Below are 13,921 nucleotides of genomic sequence, written 5' to 3'. Positions count from 1 at the left end.
AACATCTCCTCAGGTGAGGACTAAAAAAAAGGCCATGGGAGGGGTGGGTACAGGGTGGAGGGGGTCAATAGGAAAAAAATGGGAGACATCTGTAATACTTTCAACAATAAAGTTGTCTTTTTTTAAAAAGGCAAGACTAGCCCTAGCTGGTTTGGCTCAGTGGGTAGAGCGTCTGCCTGTGGACTGAAGGGTCCTGGGTCGATTCCAATCAAGGGCATATGCCTGGGTTGTGGGCTTGATCCTCAGTGTTGGGTGTGCAGGAGGCAGCCGATCAATGATTCTCTCTCATCAATCATTGATGTTTCCTTCTCTCTCTCTCCCTTCCTTTCTGAAATCAATAAAACAAATTTTAAAATTAAAAAACAACAACAAAATGCCAGACCAGAACCCAGAATGGCCATGGGGTCCTCCTGAGTTTCATCTTTGCTCATTTCCCTCTTTACCCCCTTTCAGTCTTAGAGAAGAAAAGGAGGGCAGGTGATGGCTCTTAAAGAGGAAGGAAAGGGGAATAGGGGCTTCCTAGATTTGTCAACTGTGAAGTCAGGTTGGAGCTTACCGTGGGTTCAGAAATGGAACCCAAGAAGTACTTTTGGGTTTGCTTGTTTGTGTTAGGTCTTTCTAGCTAAAAATAATCCTACCTAATAAAATAGTAATATGCAAATTGACTGCACCTTCACTACGCCCAAACCACGCCCACCAGCCAATCAGATGGGTATGCAAATTACCCAACAAAGATGGCGGTTAATTTGCATACGCTGAGGGAGGGAGGAGTGAAGACTGAAGACAACTTAGAAAGAAGAGGGAGGAAAAGCGGAAAGCAAGGTGGCTGCCAGAGGGAAAGCCCAGGCGGGGTGGAGCGGGGCGGAGCGGGGTGGAGCGGGGCGGAGCGGGGTGGAGCGGGGCGGAGCGGGGCGGGCGGCCGCAGTGGCCGCTTGCAGGATTCTTCCTGCAAATGGGAACGACCAGAACAACCGGTTGATGATGTGCACTGACCACCAGGGGGCAGACGCTCAATGCAGGAGCTGCCCCCTGGTGGTCAGTGCGCTCCCACAGGGGGAGCACAGCTCAGCCAGAAGCCCGGCTCACCGCTGGAGAGCACAGCAGCGGTGGTGGCAGGAGTCTCTCCCACCTCCACCTCCGCGGCAGCGCTAAGGAGCAACAATCTGAGCGCGGTAAAGAGCCTGCCGCTAAGGAGCAGCAAGCGGAGCATAAGGAGCGAGGGATCCTGGATTGCAAGAGGAATGTCCGCCGAAGGGTCCTGGACTGGGAGAGGGCACAGGCTGGGTTGAGGGACACCCCCCCCCCGCCCAACCCGGCCCCAGTGCACGAGTTTCATGCACTGGGCCTCTTGTAATAATAATAATTACAGGCAGAGACTGTATATCCGGAAGTCTTGCCCTGTATATCCAGAAAGGCAGGGTCCGGGTCACATGTGGGGAGAGATAGGGGTGCTGGAAGAAATTGGGGTTAGAGGAGCTGAGATACTAGCATCGTCCACAACCACCTCAAACCTAGTCTAAAACTGACTTCATGATTTAACCCTACCCTAAACCTGTCACGCTCCCCACATTCCCTATCTTATTAAGAGCACCACCACCCACCTGGAAAACTGGGATTCATCCTAGTCTTCCTTCTTTTCAACCCTTCATCACTAAGTCACTAAAGGAGTCACTAAATAAGTCCTGTTTGACTTCTTAACAATCTACAGGTCCTGATCACTTCTCTATCCCAACCACTGCCCTAACCAGGACCGGCCACATAATTCGTGGGGTCCAGTGCAAAATAAAAAAAAAGCAGGACCCCATGTTCAAAAAAGATCTCAAGACAGTGACTGCAGAACATTAAACCAAGCACTGTACCTTGGCCCAGTGCAATGAACAGGTAGCATGCTCATGAAGTTGACTCGGGCCCTAGCTCAGGCCCTGCCTGTCTCTTGTCGGAACTGTAGTGCCTCTACTGCTCTCTCTCATTTCTGGCCTGCATGCTTTCACTTCTTACTCACAGCTATCTTAGCGCCAGTCTCTGCATCACCTTCGGATGGTACCCCAGCTGCTGCCCTGACTGGTGTGGCTCAGTTGGTTGAACATCATCCCATGCACTGAGAGGTTGCCGGTTGGATTCCCAGTCAGGGCACATGCTTGGTTTGCAGGCTCGATGAGGGGCGAGTGGAGGACAGTTGATTGATGTTTCTCTCCTTCTCCCTTTCTCTCTAAATTCAAGAAAAATATTAAAAACAACACCACCACCAAAAAAAAAAAGAAAGAAAGAAAGAAAAAGAAAACAAACAAAACACCCAGCTCCTCAGTATGATACACAAGGCCTTTCTTGATCTCAGCCTTGCTCATCTCTCCAGGATCTTCTCTGTTGCTTCTTACCTCACACTTTTCGTTCACCTCTACTTAAACCTCTGTGACTCTCTGCACTTGTACCCTTTGTCTCAAATGTCCTACATGTGCTAGGATATCACATGGGACTCTGACTTGAACCATCGCCAAGTCCTGGAGAGAGGGAAGGTAGTACTCCCCAAAAACAAAGTCAAGGCCTCTGGGGTACCCAGAATTGCTCCTGGAACTTGGTCTTGTCTGTTGGCCCCTTGAGAAGTGGCCCGGATGTCCTGGTGCTCTGTCTCCATACCTCAACAATTCTTGGCAATGATCTTATGGGTGTTCTGCTATGCAAAGAGAGGAAGGAAACAGAGCGTGGGCATCAGAAAGGAGAAAGGAAGGAATTGATATAGCTTTGGGGTAAGTAGCAGGGGAATTTCAACAGAGAAGCCCAGATTTCATTAGCCAAAACAGAACAAGCAGAACCAGCGACGAGGAAGGAAGTGGCTCAGGTTGGGTAAGTGAGGAGTTTCTTATTCTTTCAGTCTAGTATAAGAGGCATGAAAGCAGGGTTCCTCCTGTTTGAAGCCTGACTGCCCACTAGAAAGGACTGCCCTTTGGTGAGTTTGATTTCTTCTCCCATTGCAGAGAGAATTGAAGGCTGTGAGACTCGGGTGAGTAATTTTGTGGTGGGTGTCCTTTTCTTTCTCTGTCTATGCATCTCAGAGGCGGTAAAAACAGGGGCGGGGGGGCGGGGGGACTGAGGCCAGCACGTGTGTGTAGCAAAGCACAGCAGGGAGGACTATGGCAGTATCCTGGATACAGACAGGGGACTCCTGGGTGGTCTTAGAGGAAAGGGGAGGAATTAAAAATGTTGGAGGGCACTGGGGTTACTAAGAGTATGTGGATAGATATGGAATAAGGCCTGGAGTTTGAAGTGTACAGAGATTGAGATATTTAGATAAGAACTTGGGAGAATCGTTGAGAACGGGAAAGGACTAAGAGGGTTGGGAATCTTGAGATGAAGAGGCCTGGGAATGGCTCAGGAGGCTGGTGAGCTCCCAGAGCAGTTCAGGCGTCCAGGGGACCAGAGTAGTTCAAGAGATCTAAATTCAAAGTCAAGCTCTGACTCCCTCTTCCTCTTCCTCTCACTCCCTTCAGCCTCCATCATGTGGAACACCTCTGATGCCAACTTTTCCTGCTACCATGAGTCTGTGGTGGGCTATCGCTATGTGGCAGTTATCTGGGGGGTGGTGGTGGTTGTGACGGGCACCGTGGGCAACGTGCTCACCCTGCTGGCCTTGGCCATCCAGCCCAAGCTCCGTACCCACTTCAACCTGCTCATCGCCAACCTCACGGTAGCCGATCTGCTCTACTGCACCCTTCTCCAGCCCTTCTCCGTGGACACCTACCTCCACCTGCACTGGAGAACTGGCGCCACTTTCTGCAGGGTGTTTGGGTTCCTCCTCTTTACATCCAACTCTGTCTCCATCCTCACCCTCTGCCTCATCGCCCTGGGACGCTACCTCCTCATTGCCCGCCCTAAGCTCTTTCCCCAAGTGTTCAGTGCCAAGGGGATAGTGCTGGCTCTGGTGGGCACCTGGGTGGTAGGTATGGCCAGCTTTGCCCCGCTCTGGAATGTCTATATCTTGGTGCCCGTAGTCTGCACCTGCAGCTTTGACCGCATCCGAGGCCGACCCTACACCACCATCCTCTTGGGCATCTACTTTGTGCTTGGGCTCAGCAGCGTCGGCATCTTCTATTGCCTCATCCACCGCCAGGTGAAGCGAGCAGCACAGACGCTGGCTCAGTACAAGCTGCACCAGACAAGTGTCCGCTCCCACCATGTGGCTGGGGCAGATGAAGCCGTGTCGGGTCGTTTCCAGGAGCTGGACAGCGGGGTGGCATCAGGAAGGCCCAGTGAGGGGAGTTCATCTGAGCCAGCCAGTGCTGTCACCACCCGGACCTTGGAAGGAGACTCGTCAGAAGTGGGGGACCAGAGCAGCAGCAAGGTAGCTCAGCCGATGGCAGAGAAAAGCCCTCCGGAGGCACCTGCCAAGACCAGGCCAACTAAAGGAGCCCAAAAAGCTCAGGACTCTCCATCAGAGTTTGGGAAGGTGACTCGGATGTGTTTTGCTGTGTTCATCTGCTTTACCCTGAGCTACATCCCTTTCTTGCTGCTCAACATCCTGGATGCCAAGGTCCGGGCTCCCCGGGTTGTCCACATGCTTGCTGCCAACTTCACCTGGCTCAATGCTTGCATCAACCCTGTGCTCTATGCGGCCATGAACCGCCAGTTCCGCCAAGCGTATGCCTCTGTCCTACAACGAGGACCCCAGAGTGTCTGTAGGCTCTGGAGTTTCCGTAAGCTCCGTTAGAACTGTGTTCAGCACCAGAATCTGAGACTGTTGCATCCAGAACTAGAGTGGCCAGCTGGTATGGAGCAGATGAAAGTAAAACCTGAGCGCATTTTCACGAACAACCTCCCCTTGACCCCCAAACCAGACATCTCCATCCCTTGCTCGGTGTTTCAGCCCCAGGCTGCCCAAGGTGCATTATTAATTATTAATAAATGAATCCCATCCTTTTAATGTTCAGATGTGGTCTTTGGGGAAGAAGGAAATAGGCCAGTGCTGGTTTGCAGCTGGAACTGAATAGTAGTGGAGGGTTTGGGGGGGCCCAGGTCAGAGCAGGAGCAGGAAGCAGCGGGCCTAAGACATGGCTATGTCTTCAGCTGAGGAGTTTCCAGGTAAAAAAACATGTGAGTTTGGTTTCAGAGGATTAGCCTGCCTTTTTTTAACTTCTCAGAAATGGCTCCTACCCCTAACTACTGCTGCCAGGATCCCCCTCATCCCTGCAAACAGATGTTTTTCAGTTCAAAATAAATTTTTTTAAATTCAGCTTTGATAACCACTTCAAGTGAGGCTAGCCCCCTGACTCTTGATTTATCCAACGAGAATGGCCATGGGAGAGGACTCTCGCTCTGTGGCAATGAGACTGAGCTTAGCAGAAGCAATGACAGGCAGTTCTAGGTGCCCTAGCAGGGTCACACTGGTTGGAGCTAATTCACCTGACCCCTCACTTCCCCCAGACTTGCTCTTGTCTGCCTGGGTTATGAAAGCAGAACAGAGACTCTAGTTAAGAGGGCTCAGGGGCCAAGGCTGAGGGGAAATCATACCATTCCCTTCCTCCAGACTGCCCAGCATCCTGTCAACCGTCTGCAGGCACACTCTCCAACTTAAAGCACCTGTGACCACCAGGTGACGCTGGTTCTCTGCGTTTTCTTTCTGGCTTCCCTGTGGAGGACAGGCGGCGGCAGAGGGACTGGGAGTCCAGAGATACCCGCTCCCCTCTCAGCCAGCAGGGGTGGAGACCCAGGTATCTGCATCCCTCGCTCTTCCTCAAACTTAGGGAGAAAAGCAAAGAATTAATTATACATTTATTATTCATGAGATGTTTACTGTGTACAGTACTTGGTTAGGGTGGTGGATCAGGGTGGGCTTTGGGGATGGGAGGTGAGTCATGTTGACAGCAACACTGCTCTGGCTGCACGCTGTTCCCGCCCTGCCCCCAAGGCCATGGACTGAGAACAAAGTCAAGTCCAGAGAGACTCAGATAGGGGGTGGACGGATCTGTACTCTCACATTTAACACACTCCAAGGGCCCAGGAATCCTGCCTCCTAATCTGGAACATGTGCTTCTGAAGTATCCTCTTCCACTGAATCAAGTTCAGGCGTTCAAGCTACTGAGGCAGGAGCCCAGGCAAGCCGAGTGAACAATAACAAGGACCAAAAAGAACACGTGCCCGGGAGTGTAGAGACCAGGTTCCAGGCCAGGGTCCCTGATAATTAGCTCTGTGAATCTGGGCCCTTGACCATTCTGGACCTCGGGCTTTATTATCTGTACAAAAATGAAGGAGGAGTGCCCTCTTTTATGTGCCCCAGTAATGTCCTAAATCCTGTAAATATATTTTGTGTAATCCCCACAAAATTTACCATAAGGTATCTATTATAATATCTTGTTTACAAATGAAAAATAAAAAGAAACACAATTTGGGTTAAGCAATTTGTCCAAAGTCAAAAGGCTATTAAGTGGTATGACCATGGTTTGAGGGCAGAGAGTCTGACCTCAGTCAGTACCAGCCCAGGTGTCTAACAGCAGCCTTTCTAAAACTAGACTCACCCTAGCCAGTTTGGCTCAGTGGATAGAACGTCAGACCTCGGACTGAAGGGTCCCAGATTCGGTGCAGGTCAAGGGCATGCACTTCAGTTGCAGGCTCATGCTCAGCCCTGGTTGGGTGTGTGGGGGAGGCAACCAATCAATGTGTCTCTCTCACATCAATGTTTCTCTCTTTCTGTCTCTCCCCAACCCTTCCACTCTCTCTAAAAATCAATGGAAAAATATCCTCAGGTGAGGATTAAAAAACAACAATAAGCCCTAGCTGGTTTGGCTCAGTGGATAGAATGTCAGCCTGTGGACTGAAGGGTCCCTGGTTTGATCCCTAGTCAGGGCACATGCCTGGGTTTCGGGCTCAATCCCCAGTGTAGGGTGAGCAGGAGGCAGCCAATCAATGATTCTCTTTCATCATTGATGTTTCTATCTCTCTTTTCTTCTCCCTTCCTCTCTGAAATCAATTAAAATATATTTTAAAACAACAAAACAATAAAAGTAAAATCAAGTGACCAATTAACCTCTAAAAGTCCTTCCTGCTTATACCTTCTAAGATTCTGAAAGTTGACAATTCTCTGAAGGCTTGTAAAGTGTTCCGTTTTCATATTCCATGAAAGCAATTTAAAAGTGTTAGTAAGTAGAAATGAACAGCAATAGGGATTGAGGTTAGACCTCAGGAGGGACTTCCCAATTATCAGTCGCTGGAAAAAAAATGACTCAAAGGGACACAGAAATGCACCCTGGAGCCTGAGACCGAGAGGACAGATCTTAGCAAGAAAGCAACCCCCTCCGTCCCTCACCTTCCACAGTTCATACAACCCCCCCCCCTCCTCCAACCTAATTTCGATTAGAGCTGAGGGAAAAGAGACAAAAGATTCCCTCTCAGGCTTCCTCTCTCTTTTGGGTGTACATTGTGCGCATGAGTCCAGCCTTAAGTCCCTCACGATGCGGAGCCCACGCGTGTCTGGGGGGGTATGTGCTTGGGGCGGGGGGGCCCTCCTGAGTGTGAGTCAGTGTCTGTCTCCTCGTCTCTTTATCTGTCCGCCTCCCGCCCGAGCCCGAGCTCCATCCCTGACTTCCTGGCGCTGTCTCTCAAGGCTTCTCTTTGTCTCTCTCCATCTGTCCGTCTGTCCTGTAGGCTGTCTTCACCTCTTAGTACCTATGTTATCGCCTTTTTACGCATAAGCTCCTTCGCTCCCTCCTCCCGCTCCACACGCCTTCCCCAGCACTCAGCCCACTCGCGCCCCTCCCCGCCCCCGCCCCCGCCGCTCTCGCTCGCCCGCACCCTCTCTCTCTGTCGCTGTCTCTTTCAGGCAGATTTATGGTCAACCCAGGGCCTTTCATTGGCTGAGCGCTGACAGGACTTGATTTAACGCCACCTCTCATTGGCTGAGCTTGACAGGCCGATTTACGAGTCACTCTACCATTGGCCAAACTGCCTCGGCCCTGATTTACGGCTCAGTGACTGCGGGGAAGGGGGGCGCCGCTGGGGAGCGAGGATGCCCCTCCCCTCGCCACCGCTTCCGCCCCCTCTCCCCTTTTTCTCCTCTCTCTCCCTCCCCTCAAGGAACCGCGCTCCCTCTACCTGTGCCTCAAGCCCCCTCCTCCCTTCTCTTTCACCCAGCGGGAGGGGAACATGGGGGGGCACTGAAGCAGAGGAGGGGGTTGGAGGGGGTACCTATGGGCGGAGGAATCTGAGGGGTGGGAGTGGGGGGGAGAGAAGAGGATTGAAGAGGGAGAGAGGATACTGAGCTGAAGAGCTAAGGGGAAACTGAGGAGGCCAAAGGGATTATTATTTTTTTTTTTTTTTTAAAAAAAAGGAAGGCTGAGGAGAAAAGACTGAGGGAGTGAAAGAGGAGGTGAGGTGAGGAGGAGAAAGGAGATGGAAAAGAAAGGGCGCGTGGAAGGAGGCAAATGGGCTGAAGCGGGGAGATGCGGGAACTGAGAGACGACTTCGGAAGCAGCACTATCCAGATTGAATAAGACGGGACATTTGCTCTTCAGACAATGGCTCTGAAAGGGCGAGGACTAGAGGAGCAAAGACTTAGGGGAAAGCTCAGTAGAGAGGTGAGAGAGGAGCAGGGAAGGAGAACTAGAAGGCAATCGCAAAGAGAGGGAGGGAGGAGGATGGGAACTGATGGGGAAGACAGCGCTAAGGTGGTTTTTATTTGTTTGCGGGGGGGAGGGGTAGTGAGAAAAGTCTAACCCCCAGAGGGACTATTGAGAGAAACAACCGTCCCTCCCCTCAGTGAAGACCCGGAGGCGCTGGCGCCTCCTGCAGGAGACGTTCTACTTCCCAAGGTTGCACTAGGCTCCCCATTCCCCATACACCTCACTCCTCCCCCTTGCCCATCTCCCCAGTCAAATTTATGAGCTCAGGGCTGGCCTTCAGGAATTAGGAATACGTAGTTATGCTTCTTTGAGAGTGAGGTTTGGAAGGTGATAAATAAGGGGCTGAGGGGTGCAGTTGGGAGCCCCTATTTTTAGCCTGGCCACTTTCCCAAGGCCCCCACCCACCATCTCCCTCTCATCCTGAGCCAGAGAAGGGAGCCCTGAGGGAGGTGGAGAATGAGTTTCACATATCAGGCAGGGGCTTGACTCCTGGAGAGCCCCTCGGAGGACCACAGATCTTTGCAGCAGAAAGGATTGGAGGCAGATGGGAGAGGAACTTTCCAAGCATCCGGCATTCACATAGCCCCTGGAGTGCAGTTACAGCATTTCTGCAGGAGATAGAGAGAAATCAGGAGAAACCAGTTTCCCCTCTGCTGCCCTAAGCTCCGTTGCTGAGGAATAGAAAAATTGCCAGGAAATTCAGAGGCAGGTTTCTTTGGCAAGTCACCTCCCTCACAGGGAGAAAGATTTTAAATCTTCCACCCCCACCCCCACACATCACAGCCTGGGTCCCTGGGAAAGGAGGCTAGGAATGTGGGGCTGGGGCATCTCCTAGGAGTCTCAACCCCCAACCAGCCCACCCCCACCACTGGCGGAGATTTAAAAAACCCTGGCCCTGGGCCTCCAGGAAATGAGGGAGGAAAGAGGATCTGTCCAGGGATCCACATGCCTTCCCCAGCACTCAGCTCCAACAGCCACGTGCTGTGACCCCCAGCCCAGTCAGAGGGCTTGCTCTGGGCTTGGGTAGGTAGTGAACAAAAATGGGGTCCCTGATATAAGGGGAGGGGGGTCTAAAGAGAACAGAGAGAGCTAGGGAAGAGCTCTCCCCGCAAAGCACACACAAGCAATCCTGTGCGTATGCGGGCACGCAGATACACACACCAGACTGTGCTGCTTAGAGAGGGAGAAGGGAAGGAGAGAAGGGTCTAGACTGGCCCTTTAAGAGCCACTTAGGGTCAGAAAGCCTGGGCTACAGAAAGGGGAAGGAGCTGATGTCAGAAGACGGATGGGCAGCAAGATGGGGATTGATGCTAATGGGGGAGTTAAAGCTAAGTACCCAGACACTCAGAGGGCAGAACTGCAGATCTGTCTTCCTTATGCTCACCACCCCCTCCCCAAACCATGGCTGTAAATCTGCCTTCTCAATTGGGGGAAGGGGGAGTGAGGAAAAAATGAGAATCTTTTCTTTTTTCCTATTTTATCCTTTCCCTGCACCACCCCTCCCCCCAATTCTTTTGTACTCTCTCCCCCCAATTTATAACCCCTTCCCTCTGAAATTTCCAGGTTTTGGCTTTCCATCAGGACCCGAAGGAATGGTTCCAGCTTGTGAAGCATTTAAAAGGAAATCACAAGTCTCCCCTACCAGACCCGGAGGGGAATGGGTTGGTGGGATTGTGGTGAGACTGGTAGGCTGGAAGCTCTCGGTTACCTCAGTTTATCTTCCCTCCACCCTCTTCTCAGTTGGAGGTAACTCTAGCAGCTTCCTCCCAGGACAGCAGGGTGAAGGCAAGAAGCAGGGCATTGGGTGCTAGGAGCTGAAAGGGGTGTGAGAGCGTCAGAGTTGGGTTTGTGGAGGCTTCTGATACACGGAGATGCTGGCGGGGCTGGTGGGCCTCCAAGGCCAGCTAGGAACGCGGCAGGAGCTGTCCACTAAAAGATATATGGTCGGGTTTCTCGGAAACTCCTGGATCATACCGTTCCCTCCCTGAGCACATGCCCTGCCTGCTGAGTAGAGAAAATTTCAGGCCAATCGTCTACTGTAAAGGCAGGGTCCAGCTACTCCTCAGACCTCGTAGGAGGCAGTTGGGGGATCTCGGGAAGGAAGGCTGCCTCAGAGGGACTGGAGCTAGTAACCCATTTCTTCCTTTCTTCCAGGTGAGACCCTATCTCCCATCTTTCTGGACCAAGAATCATCTTTTTCTCTCTCTACTGGTAATCAGGGCCTGTTTTTGAGAGAAGTTCCTCTATTTTAGAGGAAGTCCCTCTCCATCTCATCTGCTGCAGTGCTAAACCTGAACTCTTTCCTGGTCCTGGAAATAATCGTTGCCTGATTGCTACCTGGTTTCCAAATCCTCCTCAGTATCCGTAAGAGAATAACCCTATGACAACAATCTCCTCCCAGGTTTTCCTTCAGAGGCCTAAAATCACCTGGAGGCCATCCTCCCTCTGTTTCCTAAGTTTCCAGGGACAAGGAAGAGAACAAGGTTGGAATGGGAAAAGGTGGGGGTTGTTAGCAAGAGCCACTGGAACCCAGGCTTCCAGCCTCCCAGCATCTGGTGAAGCACTCCCTCCCATCCCAGGGAGGTCAGCCATTGCCCTTGCCCTGGTCTCTGGCTGCTTCTCCATCCCGGTGATAAATCCTGTCTTTGTCTCCCCTCCAACCTGGGCCCCAGCCAGCTAGGGGTAAGAGGCTGGGGGGAGGGTCACTGAGGAGGAGGGAGAGATACAAGGAGAGTGGGAGGAGAAGATGGACAGGAGCAGCTGGTGAGCAGGCCTGGGGGTGGGCAGTGAGGGGATGGGGCCTCTTGATTCTATAGATTCTGACTGCACATTCCAGCAGGTCTGCATTCCAAGTGGGAAAGCCAGGATTCCTGAGATGTGGAAATACCTTGGGAATGGCCCCTGGAGCATCAGGAGTACTGGGAAATGAGGGGCTGGTGTGGGGTGCCTCAAGGAGGGAGGCTCCTGAAACAAATGGGAATGAGGATATTGTGGGAATCATCCCTATGCCCACCACCAACCCCTGCACACATGTGCAGTGCGTGCATGCACGTAGATGGACAGACAGACACAAGTGTGTGCACACACACAGATTTATGGCCCATCAGGAGGGAGCGAGCCCAGGAGAGCCAGCCTGACCCATGCCCAGCCCCTCCCCAGCTGCCTGCTCTAGCTGTGACTTTCCTGTCTTTATCTCTCCATTCTTCTTCTCTGCTCCCACTCTTGCTGCTCTCTTTATGTTTCTCTCACTCTCCCAGCTGGTTATGCTGGCTTTCTGCTAACTCTTAGCCTCGGCTCCTTTGTCTCCCAGTCACTTTTTCACTCTCACTGTGTTTCTCTGCTGATCTTCCTGTCCTTCTCATACTTCACTGGACTCCCATCTGTCCTGTCTCTGCCCTCTTGGGCCCAGCCATTCCCCTTCCTCACTGCCACCCTAGAGACCTCTGGCCCAGGGGGACAGTCAGATTTCAAGGAGGGATGGGAAAGAGAACAGAGGCTCTGGATGAGCCCTGCCTTGGTGGGCAGTCTGGGATCATACTGTGTTATGATATGGGATGAAAGTGGCGGGAGGAGGGAGCAGGTGACCAAGATAGCTCAACTAAGGGAGAAGGGGTGAACTGGGAGGGAAGAGAGATGTATAAAGACATAAAAGAGAGAGGAAAAGGACTAAGAGTTTCCTCAAAGTGTGTGTTTTAGGTCTAGAGAAGAGGAGCTGAGGGGCATCTACTGAGTCATATTGAGACACAGATCCAGAGACAAGATCTGGAAACCAGCCAGAGAAACAAAGCTATTATGTCTACTGGGCAGCCACAATTCTGAGCTCCCTTGCCTACCTGGGAAGATCTCTGAGACCTCTTTCTCCTCTGCAGTGTTGGAGTGCTGGTTCCCTCCCCACTCCCCTCCTCCTCCCTGCCCACCTCCCCTCCCCGCCAGTGAGAATGACATCAGCCCTGGCTGCCCCGGTCCTCAGCCCTGCTGCTGGACTCTCCCGTGGGTGAAACAGAGGCCAGTCACCTCCGCCCCACCCATTCACTCTCCAGTCCAGGAGCCGGGGCTTACAGCCGGGTCCCCAGAGTGGGAGTGGGAGGAGGCAGTACCAGAAAAGCCTCTGCAGGACTTGGTGGAAAAGAGGGGAGGAGCATGGGCACCAGGGGGAGGAAGAGGAACTGGAGGGGCACTTGAGGAAGAGGGGCTGTAGTACTAAATCACCCTGTGGGGGGGCTCTTTCTGCCTGAGCTCAGTGGGGTGGGGAAAGGATAGACATTTGGGGAGGGGGAAGAGAAGAATGAGGAATCGCCACATCTGGCAGGCAGGTGTCTGGCACTGTTCAGGCTGCAGTCACTTTCCCAGCCAAAGAGGAGGAAGGGGGCGAGGGGAGGAGGGGCTTCCCAGGATACCCTGGGGAAGAGGGAAAGGCTCATAAACACAGACAAGAGGCCCCGAATCAGACAGGGACCAAAGGAGGGAGATAATCAGACCCTGCTCCCCAGTCTCTGCTTAGTCAGTGCTGGGGATGATTTGCTCATAGTCTTTAAAGAAAATTGTTGGCCAGAGGACTGGGTAAGTCAGGGAACCAGAGTTCCATTCCTAGTGGGAAACAGAAAGCAGGAAAAGTTCAAACCAGGCCAGGCTGGGAAAACAACCTCTGAAAAATTTCCAATTTGAGAACTGGAGCGAACTCCATTCTCCACACTGTCAATGATCAGCACCTACCAATTCTCACACTGACATGCCTCCTGACAGGGTCAATGCTGAGTGATGAGTAGGAAGATCAGGATGGTGATGTTTGACAGAGCTCTTCCCCATTGCAGACAGGCAGACACATACCTAGCCCTCATCCAGCCCCTGTATCCCAATTTTCAATGCAGGGCTGCAGGGATGGCATATCCAAGCATTTTCTATCTGCTGAGGGGGACCCCGAGCATAGGTGCCCCATAGCTGCTCAGCTTAATCACCAGGTTCTCACGGAAGAGTAGGCAAGACTGGACAACGCTAGGTTTCATGTCTTGAAGCTGGAGAGGCTCATTACATTCTTTCCCTCACCCTTTCCTATCTGAGGTCCTAAATGCAGTTTCCCTTGCCGAATTCTGGAATTGCAGGCCCATTTTATGAGCAGCAGAGGTGACTGAGAAGGAGACCCTTCAAACAGCAGTGCAGAGGAGAGTTCCCCACACTTTCCCCTCCTTAAAATCCTGCAGAGGAAGGGGGAAAGAAAACCAAAGCATTCTCTTGTCGCCGCGGCAACCATAAAACCCCCAGCTAAATCCATCTTGTGAGCTCACTGCCCCATTAAGATGCAGGGCCAGGCTCTGCGC

General features: G+C 52.2%; 1 protein-coding gene across 1 annotated transcript; it reads left to right on the top strand.

The window, feature by feature from the left end:
• Window positions 1-2,761: 2,761 nt before the first annotated feature.
• Window positions 2,762-4,783, top strand: GPR84 (G protein-coupled receptor 84). Its single transcript, XM_079775742.1, has 2 exons — window positions 2,762-2,998; window positions 3,486-4,783. Exon 2 carries the CDS (start codon window positions 3,494-3,496, stop codon window positions 4,700-4,702), a length of 1,209 nt encoding a protein of 402 aa, XP_079631868.1. The 5' UTR covers window positions 2,762-2,998; window positions 3,486-3,493; the 3' UTR covers window positions 4,703-4,783.
• Window positions 4,784-13,921: the final 9,138 nt, after the last annotated feature.

Source organism: Cnephaeus nilssonii (genome assembly GCF_951640355.1).
Source record: "Cnephaeus nilssonii genome assembly, chromosome: 6".
In the NCBI taxonomy this organism is placed as follows: Eukaryota; Metazoa; Chordata; class Mammalia; order Chiroptera; family Vespertilionidae; genus Cnephaeus; species Cnephaeus nilssonii.
The sequence above is the reverse complement of the archived record's forward strand: the minus strand, read 5'-3'. Positions and strand labels throughout refer to the sequence as shown.

Coding starts and splice junctions, on each gene's coding strand:
- GPR84 (XM_079775742.1), top strand. CDS start 3,494: ATGTGGAACACCTCTGATGCCAACTTTTCCTGCTACCATGAGTCTGTG.